Source organism: Dendroctonus ponderosae, unplaced genomic scaffold (genome assembly GCF_020466585.1).
Source record: "Dendroctonus ponderosae isolate FM_Combo_2020 unplaced genomic scaffold, Dpon_F_20191213v2 Dpon_F_20191213_1, whole genome shotgun sequence".
Taxonomy (NCBI): domain Eukaryota; kingdom Metazoa; phylum Arthropoda; class Insecta; order Coleoptera; family Curculionidae; genus Dendroctonus; species Dendroctonus ponderosae.
Genome location: NW_026017110.1, coordinates 61,395,305 through 61,412,076, shown reverse-complemented (window position 1 = coordinate 61,412,076; position 16,772 = coordinate 61,395,305). Strand labels below are relative to the sequence as shown.

General features: G+C 37.2%; 2 protein-coding genes across 3 annotated transcripts in view; one reads left to right on the top strand and one right to left on the bottom strand.

Moving 5' to 3' along the window:
* The window catches only part of LOC109540884 (venom protease), a 5,817-nt gene extending 5,049 nt beyond the window's left edge, over positions 1 to 768 (top strand). The window contains exons 6-8 of the mRNA XM_019909399.2: positions 80 to 181; positions 245 to 403; positions 523 to 768. Of these exons, the coding sequence (XP_019764958.1) occupies positions 80 to 181; positions 245 to 403; positions 523 to 683 (422 nt within the window). The 3' untranslated portion in view covers positions 684 to 768. The remainder of the gene's footprint in view (positions 1 to 79; positions 182 to 244; positions 404 to 522) is intronic.
* A 145-nt stretch (positions 769 to 913) lies between these two features.
* On the bottom strand, positions 914 to 16,193 carry LOC109540871 (NGFI-A-binding protein homolog). Of its 2 annotated transcripts, none has more exons than XM_019909370.2 (10): positions 15,776 to 16,193; positions 5,266 to 5,436; positions 4,942 to 5,203; positions 4,613 to 4,885; positions 4,381 to 4,554; positions 4,152 to 4,329; positions 2,282 to 2,355; positions 2,145 to 2,226; positions 2,039 to 2,077; positions 914 to 1,675 (listed from the first exon to the last, which is right to left on the bottom strand). In XM_019909370.2, the coding sequence occupies exons 1-10, from the start codon at positions 16,050 to 16,052 to the stop codon at positions 1,499 to 1,501; spliced, it is 1,707 nt and encodes a 568-aa protein (XP_019764929.2). In that variant the 5' UTR covers positions 16,053 to 16,193; the 3' UTR covers positions 914 to 1,498. The 2 variants fall into 2 exon arrangements, with proteins under 2 accessions (XP_019764929.2, XP_019764931.2); XM_019909372.2 differs by having other exon boundaries at positions 2,039 to 2,071.
* Positions 16,194 to 16,772: the final 579 nt, after the last annotated feature.

Here is a 16,772-nt window from a genome sequence, read left to right as displayed (position 1 = left end):
TACCCCTGGATCCGCCCTTGCTCATACCATAATGCAAAAGTTGCTTTGCACAATTCGCAACATACCTAATTAATTTTAGTGGGAGTTTGGCCGATTTGCCTTCCATGGGAAGCTGATAAAAAGAATCGATCGTTCTTGGGTAACCAACCTTTTGTGGCCGGTTGGGGAAATTTGCAATTCAGTAAGTGGAGCTTGACTGAACTTTTAATAATCACCAGCTAATAATCACCCCATCAACTCACAGACGGTCCTTCAAGCACGAACTTACAGCTTGCTACCATTCCTGTCGTGGAAAACAGCAAGTGTAAAAAGGCTTATGAGTCAGCAGCAATAATAGATGAAAGCATTCTTTGTGCAGGATGGGATAATGGGAATAAAGATGCTTGCAAAGGAGACTCCGGAGGTTCGTCTAGTTTCTAATCTAATTGGCGCTCAGTTTGAGCTCAAACGATTAATTCTGTGGCAGAAATTACTGTTTTTTTGCGCTATTATTAATTTACTAGCTCATCCACTTTTTTATAGGACCCCTTATGTATGGAACGGTTCAGCGAGATACTAAAGGAATTCGATTCTTTCAAATTGGAGTGGTTTCGTATGGTTTCCAGTGTGCTGTAGCGGGTTATCCTGGAGTATATACCAGAGTAACATATTTTCTGAACTGGATCGGCAACAATCTAAACTAACCATCTTCATGCTGGAATGTTTAGGTCGTGGTTGTGCCAAGGATTCCTCAGCATGCGGAAGTTGGAATATATTTATGTGGCTTAATTTGCGAATTTCATTTAATTTCCCTATAAAAACTGATGAAACGGTTGTAAATTGGCGTGCGCAACAAAAGAAGCACTGCTAATAATGAAGGCGAAATTGTAGGAAAATTATATTTGCATATTAAAAATGAAATAAAATTGAAAACTGAAAAAATAATTCCTATATTTACACATATGGTATTCGACACAACTGTTACAGCTAATCGTTGAAGTAAGTCGGCTTTAATGTGTCCCTTACATATACATAATTACTTGAAATAGCCAATCCTACCATGACTTTAATTAGTTTGGTGTTTCAGTTGCCTTAATTGCAGTTATCCAAACCTTAATTACAGTGAGCAGTTTCATAACGAATTCTGCGAAGAGAGGAAATATTTCATAATACCCGCTTTAAAGATTGTAGGACGCTAACAAAGGAAAACAATGGAAAACATAAAAAACTAGCTAAATTTAAATATGGCAAATTAACTAAAACTACATCAGCAGTGGTCCTTTAGCTTTGAACTGATTCGGTTAAGTTCAAATAAAGAATCTGCACTTTTACATTTGCGTCTAATGACACTGGGCTAAATAATTGAAATAAACCAATATACACAGTGTGTTGCCCCATAAACTGGACGTATGAAAAGGATTCTAAAATAACACAAAGTTGGTCTATTTATGTGAAACACACTATGTAATTTTCCAAAAAGCAGGGTTTTTGGGATAATCGGTTTTTGAGATCAGTGTTATCATTCTTTGTCTTCTTCTCTTGATTCTCGCAAAGAATGGGGAAGTATGGCGGAGGACATTGCCAAGGCTGGGTTAGCGACAGCAATGATGTTGTCTCCACTTGCAGCTATAACTTGAACCGTGGGCGAAAACTTGCTCGAATCATCATCATTTTCCGTAGAATCGTCAATTTTTTTCTATGGAAAATGAGATCATAACTCTCAGATTATAAGCATTACGTTGTGGATAGCAAAGGTTCTTATTTGTCGTCTTACTCCAAAAAAAAAAAATCTTTATAAAGTTACGTATTGATATACAAACAGAAAATACAAAACCTTCCTCATGTTCTCCACAGATAAAACTCGGGAAATCCTTCGCAAATTCTATACTTAACTCTGAACCACTTTATTGTTGGGTTCGATATGTTGTCATTATTAATAAAATAAACACCATTTTTAACCAATATAACTTGATTTATTGCGGTTGAACTACTGCCTTTATTCAGAAGAATAAAACATGGACATTGCATGTAAGTATTCAAATAAATGATTAGTACTTACGCTACCGGTTGAACTCGATTCTTGATCTTGCCCCTGAAACTTACACAAAAAATCAACACTCTTTTATAGAATTTAATACATACGGCGAATTAGAATTATTGTTTACCTGGGGTGAACTTGAATTACTGTAGGTAAATTGAGAATCTGATTCTTCTAACTCGATTCCTAACGATGTCCGCTGGCCTTCTCTGGAAGTACAAAAAAGCTCAAAAAAAACAATCTTAGTTTTTTTCTTAATACTACCTTAGAGCGTGATGGTGATTTTTTTGAAATAGAGAATGCAGCGAGTGTCGAACAGCTAGAGTCTCATCATAGTCCTAAAAAAGTTTAGTTCCTTCATTAAAATAAAAGAACTTCCTACTAAACTAAAATCTTGAATGTTATTGAAGAACATTATTTCCCACGATTGATACTACATTACATGCAAAGCAAAGCGGAATTTAAACAACATACCTGTGGCTCATAAATATTTTTTTATCCTGCTGCAAATCAGTGTAGCGATTGGTGATGAAAATTTAAAAGGATTAGTTTTCACTTAAATAATTTATCGCTAATAATTTTTTTCGATATACATATACAGGGTGTCGCGCGACAAATGGTTAATTCGTCATAGTTATCGAGTTAGGAATTTACATAAGCGTTTTGAATATGGGAAAATGGAATATTTTAGATTCAGAAGTACCTACGGCTTTGAACTTTTCGAACCGTCGCAACTCGATAACCATGGAAAATTGATGCGAAGTTTATATTAGTACTCCGTTTTGTTTAAATATTATCACACTTTCATTCGTATAGAAATTGATTATCTTACTCTACTTTTTTATTACATCATTTTTTTAACACAAAACATGAAAAATTGACTAGATTTCATCTATATAAAAATCGAGTTTCAGTTTGTATTAGGTACAAAATCTGTCTAAAGCAGCGTTCCCTAAAAATCCTACAAATACGATTTGATTTCATAAACTTAAATTATTATTATCACAAAGTCTGGCACAGAACAATTTAATGAAGATAATAAAGGCTAAATATCACACTCCATAAAATGCTAAAATCAATAAAGAAAACTGCTGAGTTTTTCGGGGTTTTAGACCGTAAAGTCGTGGAAAGAATTTATCCCAGAGGTGAATTGCTCGGCTCAGCAAGCACCTCTGAAGGTGTAAGGAAGAAAGGCTTAAAAGCCTGAAAAAGTCAATAGTTTCAAGCATGAACTTTTCTGATAAAAATTGAAAAATTGTTGAGTTTTTCGAGCTTTTAGACCGAAAAGTCGTGGAAAAGAATTTTTTCCAGAGGTGGATTGCTGGGCTCAGCAAGCACCTCTGAAGGTGTAAGGAAGAAAGGCTGAAAAGCTTGAAAAAGTCAATAGTTTCAAGCATGAACTCTTCTGATAAAAATTGAAAAATTGTTGAGTTTTTCGAGCTTTTAGACCGAAAAGCCGTGGAAAAGAATTTTTTCCAGAGGTGGATTGCTGGGCCCAGCAAGCACTTCTGAAGGTGTGAGGAAGAAAGGCTTAAAAGCCTGAAAAAGTCAATAGTTCCAAGCATGAACTTTTGATAAAAATTGAAAAATTGCACAAACAAAAAAATCACAAAACTACTAATCGTCCTACCTTAGATCGCAGCGTTTCAATACTTACCATCCGTAAGTTCCTTCTAAATATTCTTCAAGCGACTAGCAAAAGCAGCACGTAAATCACTATGAGTGCTTTTGGTATAAATAATTTTAAGCAACAATCGGCTCAGGAAGCGAAATACCGGAAAATATTACTTATGAAGAAGCTGCTTATTTATAGACCCGTAGTTCTTCAGATATACAGGGTGTTTGGTAAGTCCTTGCGATTCGAAATTCCGTATTTTCATATTTCAAGATGTTTTTTCGGTAAAAAAACGTATAAAATTACAACCTCCAGGGAGGCTGGGGAATGCATCGAGTAACCAAACACCCGTTGTAAATAAGGAGAAAGGCTCATGCCAAGCTTATGGAGAATTAGTTTGCAAAAGCGCTATTAAGCAGTGCTAAAATCTAAGAGTGAAAATTAATCGTCTAAATCAATATAGGCATGAAGCTGTGTGTGCTGCAAATAGTGTTTACTGTGCCTTGAAAGCTGGCTGACCTGACGTTGTTCATCGTTGTCGGAAGTTGGTTCAATTTTAATTCGTTTATGTTGCTGACTGTCTGCATCTATTTGGAATCTACCCTGTATTCGACTAGACAAATTATTATCCAATTGATCCCTCTCGTGCCCCATGCTCATATTGCATGTCTGCTTATTAAGATATACTGCTGAAAGCCTGAAAAATACATCTTCAAATTTGAACATGAAGCTCAAAAACCTGTATTACTGCGTTTTTGAGTAATAGCATCCAGAGTCTTTAACCACTTGTCGAGCTAAGGGAAACAACTCGTCTCTTCTTGTGAGCAAAGCTGGAACAAACCGACAAATTTGTGCTGCCGCCTCATTAACTGATACCTCATGTAATGTGAGAGGTTTTTCAGGTTTTCGCTTACAATCAAATCTGAAAGGGAACACTTGATGCTTTAATCTAGACTTACTAGTAAGAGCTGCCTGTTTACCTGCCGTAGATTGCAGCGTACCGTCGAATCTCGTCCATTCTTCTGGGATCATTTTCAGGCATTGACATCACAAGTTCCAGCTCTTTGCAAACTTTTTTCTTGGCATTTTGGGGCTTTGGTTCCAAGTTTGGTAACTGTTTACTCAATCTTTCAGCTGCAGCTGCCAGTTTCGCAATCTGGCTGTCCATCAAGTTGGGCGAACCAACTGAAGAACTCCCGCCAGGACTGGAACTACTCGATGGAGGACACGCAGGATCAAGAGGAGAATAAGGCCTGAAATACGCCGATTCGGGTTAAATGATGTCCCAGCAATTTAATCAACTAACCACCTTTTATTATTTATGTTTAATCCCGGACTAACTACTGGAGGTAAGGCACAAGTTTCAGCTGGCGATGGTGAGTACATTGTTCTGCTGTTCTCTGCACTGTCTGCCGTATAAAAAACATGATTACTAGTTACTCTGGGACTAGACAGTTCCAGCTCAAAGTCCTCGCCTGGAACCAGCGGAATCTTGAACTTGATCGGAGTGGTAACCCATTCCTGCAACGATTTTTGCAATCGCCGCACATGCAGTGGTTTGGAAGCCATGCCTGAAACAATGAAACATTCCGCCTGCAATCCAAGGCTTTCAATTAGTTCCTACGTTGCATACCCACTAAGGACATAATTTCCAAAAATTCATCTTCACCAGCGTCACAAAGCTGCTGCACATCATCACCTCCCATCTCCAATAATGTGTCGTAATACAGTAGCAGAGAAGCGTTTTGCATCACTCTGTACAGCTGTAGTTCAGCCAGATTATTGGGAAATGAAGTGGGAAACACTGGAAAAACCATACATGAATGTAATGAAATTGGAAAGTTCGGGATAATTCAAAATTGGGTGAAACACTAAAAAACAGGTTTTGATTGGCTGATTATAGTTTTAAATAGTTGAGATTGTTTAAATTGGTCGGTAGAGAGTGAACAAGGCATTGAAGCAAATAAAATAAATAAAAGTAATTAGTGAAGCAAAAGGGATGGCTGGAAGATAAAAGACACCGCACCCTACAATATAATATAATGCGACGAACCCAACATAGGGCCGGTTACTCGATTCGCTTGGCCCCATCTAAAGTCCAGATTTCTACCTGTGCAGTTTTTATGTGAGGTGCCGTTCTTGCATAATTAAAATTGTGTGTTAAGTTTTTTCCCGCTGCCGTCAAAAAAAGCGCTTAGAATATCTCGTTAGTTCGTGAGAAAGGGGTCAGAAACCTGTAAAGAAAAAAACAATGGAGCTTCAAAGATGTACCTGGTGTTTTTTCGTGGGCGCTTTTGTACCTACAAGATATTCAAATGGTCTGTTGACATTTCGTGTTCTTGCATATTAAGCAGCCTGGTATGCGTGATTTTTTATTAAGTTCACACGCGAATTTACAATCTCCTCATTGTTGAGGTTGGTTTTGATTTTTTTACTTTTTCCAGCCCTACGCTACGGGCCGGGACATTCAAAACGTCGTTTTTTTGATTGGAGATAATGACTTTCGGATTTATCACAGCATAAAGTTCTCGAATTAGTTCCGTAACTCTTGAAGCGACCGAAAGTCGAAAAAAATCTGATGCTGTACAGCGTACACTTTTCCTTAGCAGCTGATTGAAAAATATGTAAATTGTTCTGTTGCTGTTGTATAAATCCCTATTTCTGTTGTCTAACTTTAACATTTGAGACCAGCTGGCGGAAGACCGGAAAAACTCAAAATGACCCAAAATCAGGGTGAACCAGTGAGTTATTGAATGATTCTTAGGATTCCGGGAATATAAGGAACCAAGCTGGAAAGTGAGAGATTTTGCTGTTTGTTCGTCTAGTTTTCAGACACCCTGTATACAAGGTGATTCAGAAAAATGAGACCAAACTTGGAAAGTTTTTTTGGCTACATTTTGGTTTTGTTTTAAAAAGGTAATTTATCGTACGTTTGGTACCGATTTATGACGAGCTAATTCCACGAATTCATTTTGCATAATTATAAACACCAAAATATCAAAACATGCCTCTGCACTTAACGGAACTGCTTATTATTTTTGTCTAATGGATATGCAACAAACAAAAATAGTCTAATGGTCGATGGAGTTTGCCGACGCGCCTCGATACCCGATGAAAAGACACAATTATATCAAAGCACTAAACTCATCTGCGTCTCGTCCAAAAATGATCCCATTATTTTACCTATAAATATTATGTATGCTGGTTGAATTTGATCTGATTTTTTTAATTAGAAATTATTTATAAAATCGCTTATCGCTATTTAAACTGATTGGTCGCTCACCCAACCTCGCCCACCCCTAGCGCCGCCACTGTTCCGGGAATTAAGGAAACAAGCTGGAATGTGAGGCATTTTGAGCGAGTTGAATTTTTCCGGTCAAAATTCAAAGTTTTGCGTCTGTGTTTCGTCGTTTCGTGAGCGCAAAAAATGATTTTATGCCGAAAAACGAACGGTTTAGGCCAAATCGACATATATGGAATTTGCTGGTCTAGTGTCCGGACACCCTGTATACAAGGTGATTCAGAAAAATTAGACCAAACTTAGAAAGTTTTTTGGCTAAGACGATTTAGGTCAAATCGATTGTGGTACGGAAGATATCGTCAGTTAAAAATTGAGAGCGCTGAAAATGGGCCAAAATTTAGGAAGAATTAAGACGATTTAGGGATGGAAGAAAAACATCGATGTTTCGCAAACATCGATGTAACTCGTTCGATGTTCGATATTTTCACCATCGATGTTGGAAATTTGGGACATCGATAAAACATCGATGTTAGATTCCGAAATGAAAACATCGGACATTTGATGTTGATATAAGATAGAAACCCTAAAAAAGCCTATTTTTGCAGTCAGTTCACCGAAAAATGTGGCAACTATGAGTTGAATAAATTTAGTCGATTATTTATGTCATGGTAGTAGTAAAATAAAATTATTGAAGTTTAAGTTAATCAATTTGAAATTTGTATGCAACGGCAAACTATCAGAACATCGATGTTGTCAAACATCGATGTTTGACAACATCGAAGTCAAATCGACATAAAATTATCTCTAGAATTTGCTGTCTCTATTGGGAGGGTTCTTTGGATAAGACAATTTAGATCAAATCGATCAAATATAATAAAGCATTTTAAGTGTAGAGTTTTTTCCGAAAAAATCCGAAACATATGTAGTTTCGTAAAAATGCGAAAAGATTTGCATTAAAAAAATCGCTCGAGTAATAAATTATAAACCCGTTTATAAAATCAGAGAAAAAAAGCCGGTTTCCCATGATAAACCTAAATAAAAATTAAGCCAACCAGGAAATCAAGCACACTAAACATACAATGACCTTCTGACATCGGCAGTGCAAAGGGACGATTTAAATGAAGCAGCAAAAAACAAGGAAGTAACTCTAACAATTAAAAAACGAGTCGAAAAACTTTTCTCACAGTATAGGTATCTTAAACATCCAAAAAAACATACTTCCTCAAGTTCAGCTCGAAAAAAACAAAATTCCCATATTAAACATTTACATATAGTTATTATTCAAAGTGACCCGAGCGCTGGTTGAAAGGGTTGATTTTTTCTATGGGTGCAAAAAGTCTTCACTCGATCGTCTACCTGAAGCCAGGGGTCGTTTGCACAATGAACTGTTTTAGGGTGCCGAGAATACCACCCGTGGGGTAGTAAAACCCTCCCCTAGGCTTTTACACCCAATCCAATACTAGCATTTTGGATTTCTAGGGCTTCGCTAAAATAACACAATGCCAAAACCCGCCTTAAAGGGTACCCACATGAATTCGAACTATTGGAAGCTCTAGGGGTTAAGGGCGACCATTTTTGCTTGCACTATTTTTTTTAAATGGAAACAGCTTTGTTCGGTAGAAGGGTGCTTTTTCGCCTAGGGAAATACCGGTGAAAAGCGATCAGTTTTCAAACATAAAACTATGATATTTCAGTATTTACTGGTGCTAATTGGCATTTTTGCATGGTTAAAAAAATGGGGCAGAACAAAATATTTTTGTTGTTGTTGCTAGAACGTTTGTTACTTTCTCACTGTATTCACAAGAATGAAAAAATTGCTGTGCAATTTTGCGGATCAATTAAAAATACTTTCATGAGTCTGATGCCAAATCGGGTTTGCCATGCATTAAATTGGTTGGCCATCCTTATTCATACATACATACGGATGTAAAATTTTAAACAGTCAGCATTAAGGAAAATAAAAGGAAATAATCATCGCAGCTGACTTTCACCAACAAAAATGCGTATTAGTCCATCAAATTAGCTTTTTCCTCGACTGTACTTAGTACAGCAGCCGCGATGGCAAGACAGTTTTTTTGATACTATTAACCTGATCTTGGCTGTGTTTTTACCTGATCCCTCGGTACTACTTTAGACAATAATCACATTATTCTTCTTTGTACCATGAAATGATATTATAAAAGCTATTGCACCTAAATTATTAAAAATAATATCATCGGAAATCTACCTAGGACGAAAAAACGGTGAAACCAGAAATAATCGAGATATAAACTATAAAAACTAGTTAAAAAATACGGATTTGTTCGAATGAGATGACTACAATGTTTCAAACAAATGCGCCGTCATTTAGATTTCATGCTTTGCTGTCGAAGTAGCATTTCAGCTGGAAGTTTTCAAGTATTGATTTCAGCAACGAAACTTCTACTTTATCACTTATATGGAAAATTGGGCACTAGAAAGGCACAAGTCGAAAGAATTTCTAGCCAGTGAAAAATTATCACAATAATTAATGCCAATGCTTGTTGGTTTTTTGGGCAAACGCTTTGCAGAAATCAACCTTTCTCAATTCTTCTAGGTTTTGATATCATATAATGTCAATTAACTCAGATTTAGCAATGCGAACAAGCAATAAAATTATAAAAAAAACATCACATAAGAAACAGCAGCTTTATTAGGAGAAAGACAAACTTCCTTATACACGCTCATCTATAATTCTTCTTCCAGACTGCGCCCCACCCGTTCTTTTTCATAAAACTACACCCACGGAATAACATTTTCAATTTTTCATTTTGTTACGTTCCAATCGATAAAAGCATGTAGTGCACTTGGGTTTGAAATTTTCTCTTGAAATAGGACGGTCAGTCAACGAAAAATAAAACGCTCGATGTTGCGGTAGAAAGAAAATTTCCGACGGATATAAAACGTGCTCTATATTCCGGACAGTGTCAGTGTTATTGATGGAAGAATTTAGGAGGCTTGATGTGATGAATTTTGCTCTAAATATGGCACCAATGAATAACTGATTCTAACTCAAAGGCAGTCAGTTTAAGAAGCTTGATAAGTGATAAATAGCAGCGCGCAAAATCGCGTACGGGGCACCAAACCAGCCAGTAACCTGCGCAAATGACAGAATGAACTTAAACACGTAATACCTGTGGTTAAAATAATGCGATCTGGCTTTTAAACAGTTTTTTCCAAATAACTCGCGAACAACTTGGAGTTTTTCTTTGCAATTAGGAATCCGGGTGGCGTCAAGGGTGGCAAATTTGATTATCTATTAATTCTAATAATTCGCTTTAAAATCGCACTGAAGAAATACTTTTTCTGATACTGCCGAGTGACACCCGAATACAAAACAGTTTTCGAGATATTTGCATTTAAAGTAGTCGGTGCGATATATTTAATCTTGTAGATACAATATGTACAATAAATGTATAATGGTAAACATGAGGCATGATCTGATATTTATGCAGGATGGAGCCCCCCAGCTCATTTTTCACTGCAAGTGGGGAATAAATTACTTAAATGCAAAATTTCTTAATCGCTAAATTGATGGGGGAAGTCAAACACCATGGCCAGCACGAAGTCCGGATTTTAATCCTCTAGATTTTTGCTTATGGGGATACCTGAAGTCTTAGTGTATGAATGACCGAATATTATGCAGGCGGGGCCGAATTATTAATAATATTTAAATCGCTGTAGGGCCTTTTCGAAATAAACATTTAAAATTATAAGATCGAAATTTAAAATAAGAATAAACTGAACAAAATCCTTTGCTAAGTTTATTTATCGTTGTGTTGTGTTCATAAAATTCTCTATTATTCCATTTGTAAGTAGGCATTTTTTCCAGAAATGCATCGCACCGAATGCTTTAATTGCAAATATCTCGAAAACGAGCTACGAGCAGGCCTAAAACTGAGTTGAGAATCAAATTTGTCACCCTGGAAAACCCCCGGATACCTAATTTTAGTAAAAATTCCCAGTTGTTCGTGAGTTAATTGAACAAAATTATTCAAAAAAATGTTCAGTTTTAGTTGACTTTCTTTTAAGGAAAGTTGTGCTAAATCGTATCACTTTGACAGAATTTCGCTGTTAACATTATCGCCTTCATTTATGGGACACCCTGTGCACGTTCTATTTAGAATAATTTTCCATGCTTTCCCCAACCGAGCCGACAAATATTCCGTTTACCGCAAAAGGATTTATCCGAAAATTTCCAGTAGTAAACTTCCAGACATGGCTTTTGATAAAAAATTAAAATAGAATATAAAGACAGAATTTTTTTCAATTTAATATCCATCTAATCAATATACTCAACCGTCTGGCTTTTATTTGTAAAAACATGACAAGCCTTGTTAGTCCAGTAAAATACATAAAGGTCAGGGGCTAAAAATAACAGCTAGCACGATATTGGGGGGTTTAACACTAATAGGCTGTTTTGGGCATTGCTTAAGGAGATTCTGTGATGCATATGCAGGAACAGTTTAAGCTGCAGCTGATTCAGCTACAAATGTTGCCTACTGTTGGGTATACGAAAATAATAAAGTGTCTTTAGACGGAATTTTTCGGGCCTTTAGTGCAACCTCGAAAAACACCGAAAAATATACCTACTGAAGATGAAACTGGTAAGTTTTTCGGTCGTTTAAGCCCGTCGACGAACAATTTTTTGCTGACGTTTTGCAGGCACGAGTGACTTGCATCTTCAAAGGTGGTTTGCTCGTAACAGCAACCACTTCTGAACGCCTGCTGCGGCGACCTAAAGGACCGGAAAATTCGCCGGTTTTGACATTGATTGCTTGTAACTGGTGTTTGCGAACACTCTGAAGATGTAAGTCACGCGTGCTTGCAAAACGTTGGGAAAAAAACTGAGCAGTTTCCAAAAAGTTATATTCAAAATGAGCTCCTAAGTATTCTAATCATCTATTCTAAACGTTTCTTACACACTACCGAAGAATCTTGTTGGGGAATAGGCAAGACATTTTACTATGCGAAAATTGGGTCTTTTACAGAGAATTGAGGAATCTTATTCTACCGGACTACAGCAAGAAATAACAATTACTTGTTCGTCTGAGTGTACACCGAGAACGCCTCGCTATGAAATCGACTGAACCTGGCGCTATATGAAAAACTGTCTGGAAACTTTTTACCGGACGTTTTTTGCTGATCCCCGACGAACTCGCCGCGGACTAGTTTTTATCCCAAAAATTTTTCGAGCAGACCCGACTGAAGAAAAAACCAAATTATCGATTTTACCGCTGCTGTGCTGCGCTACCGAAATTGAGCTCGGCATTCTTTAGAGAAAAAAAAACTACTCGCTACAAAAAGTTGTCCACAATCGATCTATACAGGGTCTATATATACAGTATACTAAAATAATGAGTTCTCTTCGAACAGAAGGACGTTTTCATTTATGTCATCAACGCTGAGCTAAGCATTGCAGAGTCGTTACTTCAGTAATTTTTCTGAAAATTGCCATTCAAATGTACGAAAAAAAACTAAATAATTTTCCGGTATCCACAGCAGAAATCACACTTGCATATCTTTGACTTAAAAACCTTAGTGAAGCCTTGATTGAAAATCCGTGCTTAACCGCCGGTATGTTAAAAAATAATTCTCTCTCCTAATAAAACAATATAAGCCGTTAAAAGCAGACTGTGATTAAAGTACCTAATTGTGTAAATTGTGCTTGGAAACATTCCTTCTACGAAAGCGCCTATAAAACTCTGCTAACCAGAGTATACTCATTATTTGGTTTTTGCTCGCCTTATACAATGTAAGTAAACGAAAAAAATTATTGGTCGTGCTTGGATGCTACCGCGTGGGTTTGATATTTCAAAAGGCATTATAATAATTGTTTTGATAAAAAACACATTTTGATTCTCGGTCCTGTTATTGTCAGGCAATTAATTTTTCTGTAATTCTTTACTATGCTTTCCTGCCTTAGGTACTCGGACAAAAAGGAACCGTGAATAATATTCTCGCATTTAAAAACAGAATACGAATAACTAAGCTTTTTATCGAAAAATTATTTATTGCGTGCACATTTTTTGTTTTATTAAAATTAAATATTCGCCTCTGTTGCGTAACTAATAAATTACAAGTTTTTGTTACTTTTTCGCATTTTTTGTCGCCCTTGAAGTGTTCATAGTCATTCCGTTTTTTACGTGCTTTAATTTATTATATCACAAAAAAATACAAACAACCGTAATTAGGATAACAGAAAAACACTAATTCTCCTTATGGGGGATCGCAAAACCTGCGATCTACTTCTAACTACCATGTTATAATCAGGTGAATTTTGTTTACTCGTTTAATTATTCATGTTTTAAATCGACACACATTTCCACATGTTCATAACAACTTCAGCATAGAAATGTGCCTTTTCCACAATTAGCTTTCGAAGGCGCCATTTGAAAATAACACGCGGTATATGAAGAATCGGCGATTTAAAAGTGGACGAATTTAAAGAACAGGATACGCATTGAAGCCATTCAAATGATTATTATATTCAAATTATGACACTTGGGCATCAGACATTTTTATCCTTTCGCTCTCACACAATTATTAGAAGTTCCGGACAGAAATAAAGGCCGAATGGGTCGATAGTATTTTTAGCAAGAAATAATTCCTGACCCTCAATACAAAGCCCTTAAAGTATATTAATACTAATTGATATCACAAAGCCCAGTTTGCTGGCTAACAATTTGTTAAAGCTATTTTTAGCTAGCTTATTAGTGATTTTGCAACTTTCCAAGCGTTGAAAATGATGAGTTTTTCGTCGTTTTTACGCCGTCGTGGAAAATAATTCCTTCCTGACATCTTCAGAGGTGCTTGGCGCAGCAACCATCTCTGAAGATGCCAGCCACTCCTGTTTGCGAAACGTCTGAAGATTCAGTTTCATGTTTTCCGGGGGTTTTAGGCCGCGTGATGAAGAATTTCTTACAGATGTTTCGCAATCAGGAGTGGCTGGCATCTTCAGAGTGGTGCTGCTTCGAGCAAACTAACGGGTTATCCAATTCGAGGTTGGGAAAGCAAAACCTTGCTATTTGATATATCTGTTAAAGCTAAACGCCATCCGAAGCGTTTTTGGTTTAGTTGAAGGTTTGCCATTTTGGAATATGGATCGTTTAACTGTCGAAGAACGCGCAAAAATTATTAAATGTTACTAGAAAAATGATGATTCTGCTGTATCAGCGTTTAGGGCTTTACGGTAGATTACGGTCGGACATAATCGACCCACAAAGCAAACAATTTCGAACACAGTGGAAAAGTTGAAGAGACATCGCAACATTCGTTCAGCTCAAAATATCGCCATTGTTGCTCAAAATGTAGAGGAAGACGCAAATTCGGCGATTCCCCGACGTGCTCAACATTTGGGATTGTCTTACGGCTCATTGAGGAGAATTTGAAAGAATTTTGCAATTTGATTTGAAGCTCCATCCGCACAAAGCTCAACTGACTCAAGAACTTAAGCCTCAAGACTATGGGCAACGCAGAACATACGCAAATTGAAGTGATTGAACAACAAGCCGTTGATGATGATTTTTCCAACCGAATTTTCTTCAGCGAAAAGGCTCATTTTCCGCACGGTGGTTACGTGAAGATCGTGTTTACGCCAACAATCCTCAAACTCGTGAGCAACTGGAAGCCGATATACTACCAGTAATGTGCCGAAAAGTAATTCAAAATTACCTCAAAAGGATCGAGGCCTGTAGGAGGTACAGTGGAGGACATTTAAATGATATTTTCTTCACGTATATGGCAAGGTTTAATCTTTATATTGAATTAAAATTTGCGTCTCCATCTGAATATTTTGTGTGTTTTTTTTTAATTTATTTCCCAAGCATAAAATGGATAACCCTGTACATATGAAAATGCAAGCGACTCGTGATTGCAAAACATCCGGAAGAACACCACTAGAAACTATGTTTTCTGAGCCACTGCTTCAAACTGGTGAGTTTTTCGGTGCTTTTAGGCCGTCGTGGAAAACGTTTTTCTCTAGACGTTTCGCTGGCGCGAGTGACTTGTTTCTTCAGTCGTGCTGAGTCAAGCAAACGCGACTCGACGAAATTCTAATCAATTTCAACCAATGGCCGCTTAAGCTAAACTCGTTCCAATCACTGCTTACCAATTCGATATTTACAATAATACTTTATAGTTTGCGTGAATGACAAAGTTAACTGGTAAAATAGCGGCAATTTTAAGTTGATATAAGCATCGAATATTTTCACAGTGGATCGGTGAAAGTGCATATTTGAATATACTTTTCGATCCCGATCAACTTTTTCTGTTGACAATATTCGATACAGTCAAACAAACGGCCACTTTACTCTAGCGCGAAATTCCTGTTTTTTGAGAACTCTTGTTTGCAACCGAAAAAACCACATCATTAGCATTTGAGGTTTTAAACCGTGCACGTTTTTTCAGAAAAATTAAATGTGCCCTCTGAAACAAAAATTTTGCGCATTTGCAAACGTTAAATAGATGGATCGGATGCATATTGAGTCCAATAGCTTCAGAAAATAGTAAAAAAACTACACTGAAGTTTAAACTAGCACCAAATATAATGTTAAAGGTGAAACAAGTTTCGACATTTAAAAAATGTCCCATTGGGAGCCCTTTTCTGAAGACGCGTTCAGCCTCAAAACTGATTAAGTTCTGCTGCTTCTGCCCTTAAATCTTCATTAGCAAAACTGAGATCCCGTGCATGCATGTGAAAGAAAGTCCGTTAAATTTGCTAATTAGCTAACTGGATACTATTAGTCAGTCACATGGTGCGCAGAAATCTCAATAACGAAAATTTGAATGAAATGCTAGAGCGAAGTCAAAATGCCTGGACATTCCTACAGGGTGTAGTTTGGCGGGTTGGCAGCGAGTTTCAAGGAAAACTCGTTAAACTTACCGGTATTATTGTGGTTTTTGCCCATAATTTTGCGTGGGACAGAGGGTGAAATTGAGTTTCTAAGTGGCAACAGTATTTGCGAAGGTAACACTTTAGGGGATTGCCTGGCACTAGAACTAGCAACACTAGCACTGTAGTTTAGAGATAGATTTGAACTGGACACAGGAGGATTTGCCGTCTCTGCACTAGCATTTGAATGCCGGTCATCGTCTGCGGAGTTGCTATTGGACGTTTGCGTACAATTTGATGCCGGGACGTTATTTGGGGTTTGATCCATTTCTTATATAAAGAAAATAATCATCTGAAAATTTTAAATAAAAACAAAAAGTTCACGCACGTTAGTTTTCTACTGGTGTCAGTCAGTTCACTGCAGTAGCGAGCGATTTTGTTTTATTTTGCCTGTCCGATATGTGCGCCAAGCAAACCTTCGCCTCGATTCCCCCACTACGTCTCTAGGATCCTTGCTGGAGAAAGGGGTGTAAAGTACATGCGGAAACTCAAAGCTCAAAACACTCAGATACTGTTAGGGTAATTATTTGCCCCATGCGTTCCCTACCCTTTCTATGGGTGTTCCACCCATAGATGTATGCTAATAACCCAATAGCTGTCTCCTATTCTAGGTGCGCTTAATTGTAACGATTTTTCGCAAAACCATGGTTTTTATTTAGATGCATGTCTGCTCTAAGTTCTAAGTCGCAAACTACTGATGGTCCAGAGTATTTTTTAACCATTCAAAAACTAGCTCAAATCGGGCGCTTTAGTAAGCACAAAATTCATAATTTCAAATCAATTTCCTACAGGGGCCGATGCAGCTTTAAATTCAGGGGGGGGTTGTGTAGAAAAAATACTTCTGTTGTCTATGAAATTAGAAAAATTATCGTCGTTTTGTGCAAGGGTGGCGTAAGATGATTGCAAAATTTCATGTTTTCCGTCCCGTTTTGCATGTTTCTCGGAAGCAAAATGAGCAAGAACGCTCGTTTTTACATCATTCCAAAGA

Bases quoted from the DNA above. Each gene is read 5' to 3' on its own strand.
- LOC109540871 (XM_019909370.2), bottom strand. From the start codon at position 16,052: ATGGATCAAACCCCAAATAACGTCCCGGCATCAAATTGTACGCAAACG. The intron at 4,555-4,612 runs GTAAACAGGCAG...GTTCCCTTTCAG, and splicing joins TACGCTGCAATCTACGGCAG to ATTTGATTGTAAGCGAAAAC. The intron at 2,356-4,151 runs GTCAGCCAGCTT...AAACTTTTTTAG, and splicing joins ACAACGATGAACAACGTCAG to GACTATGATGAGACTCTAGC.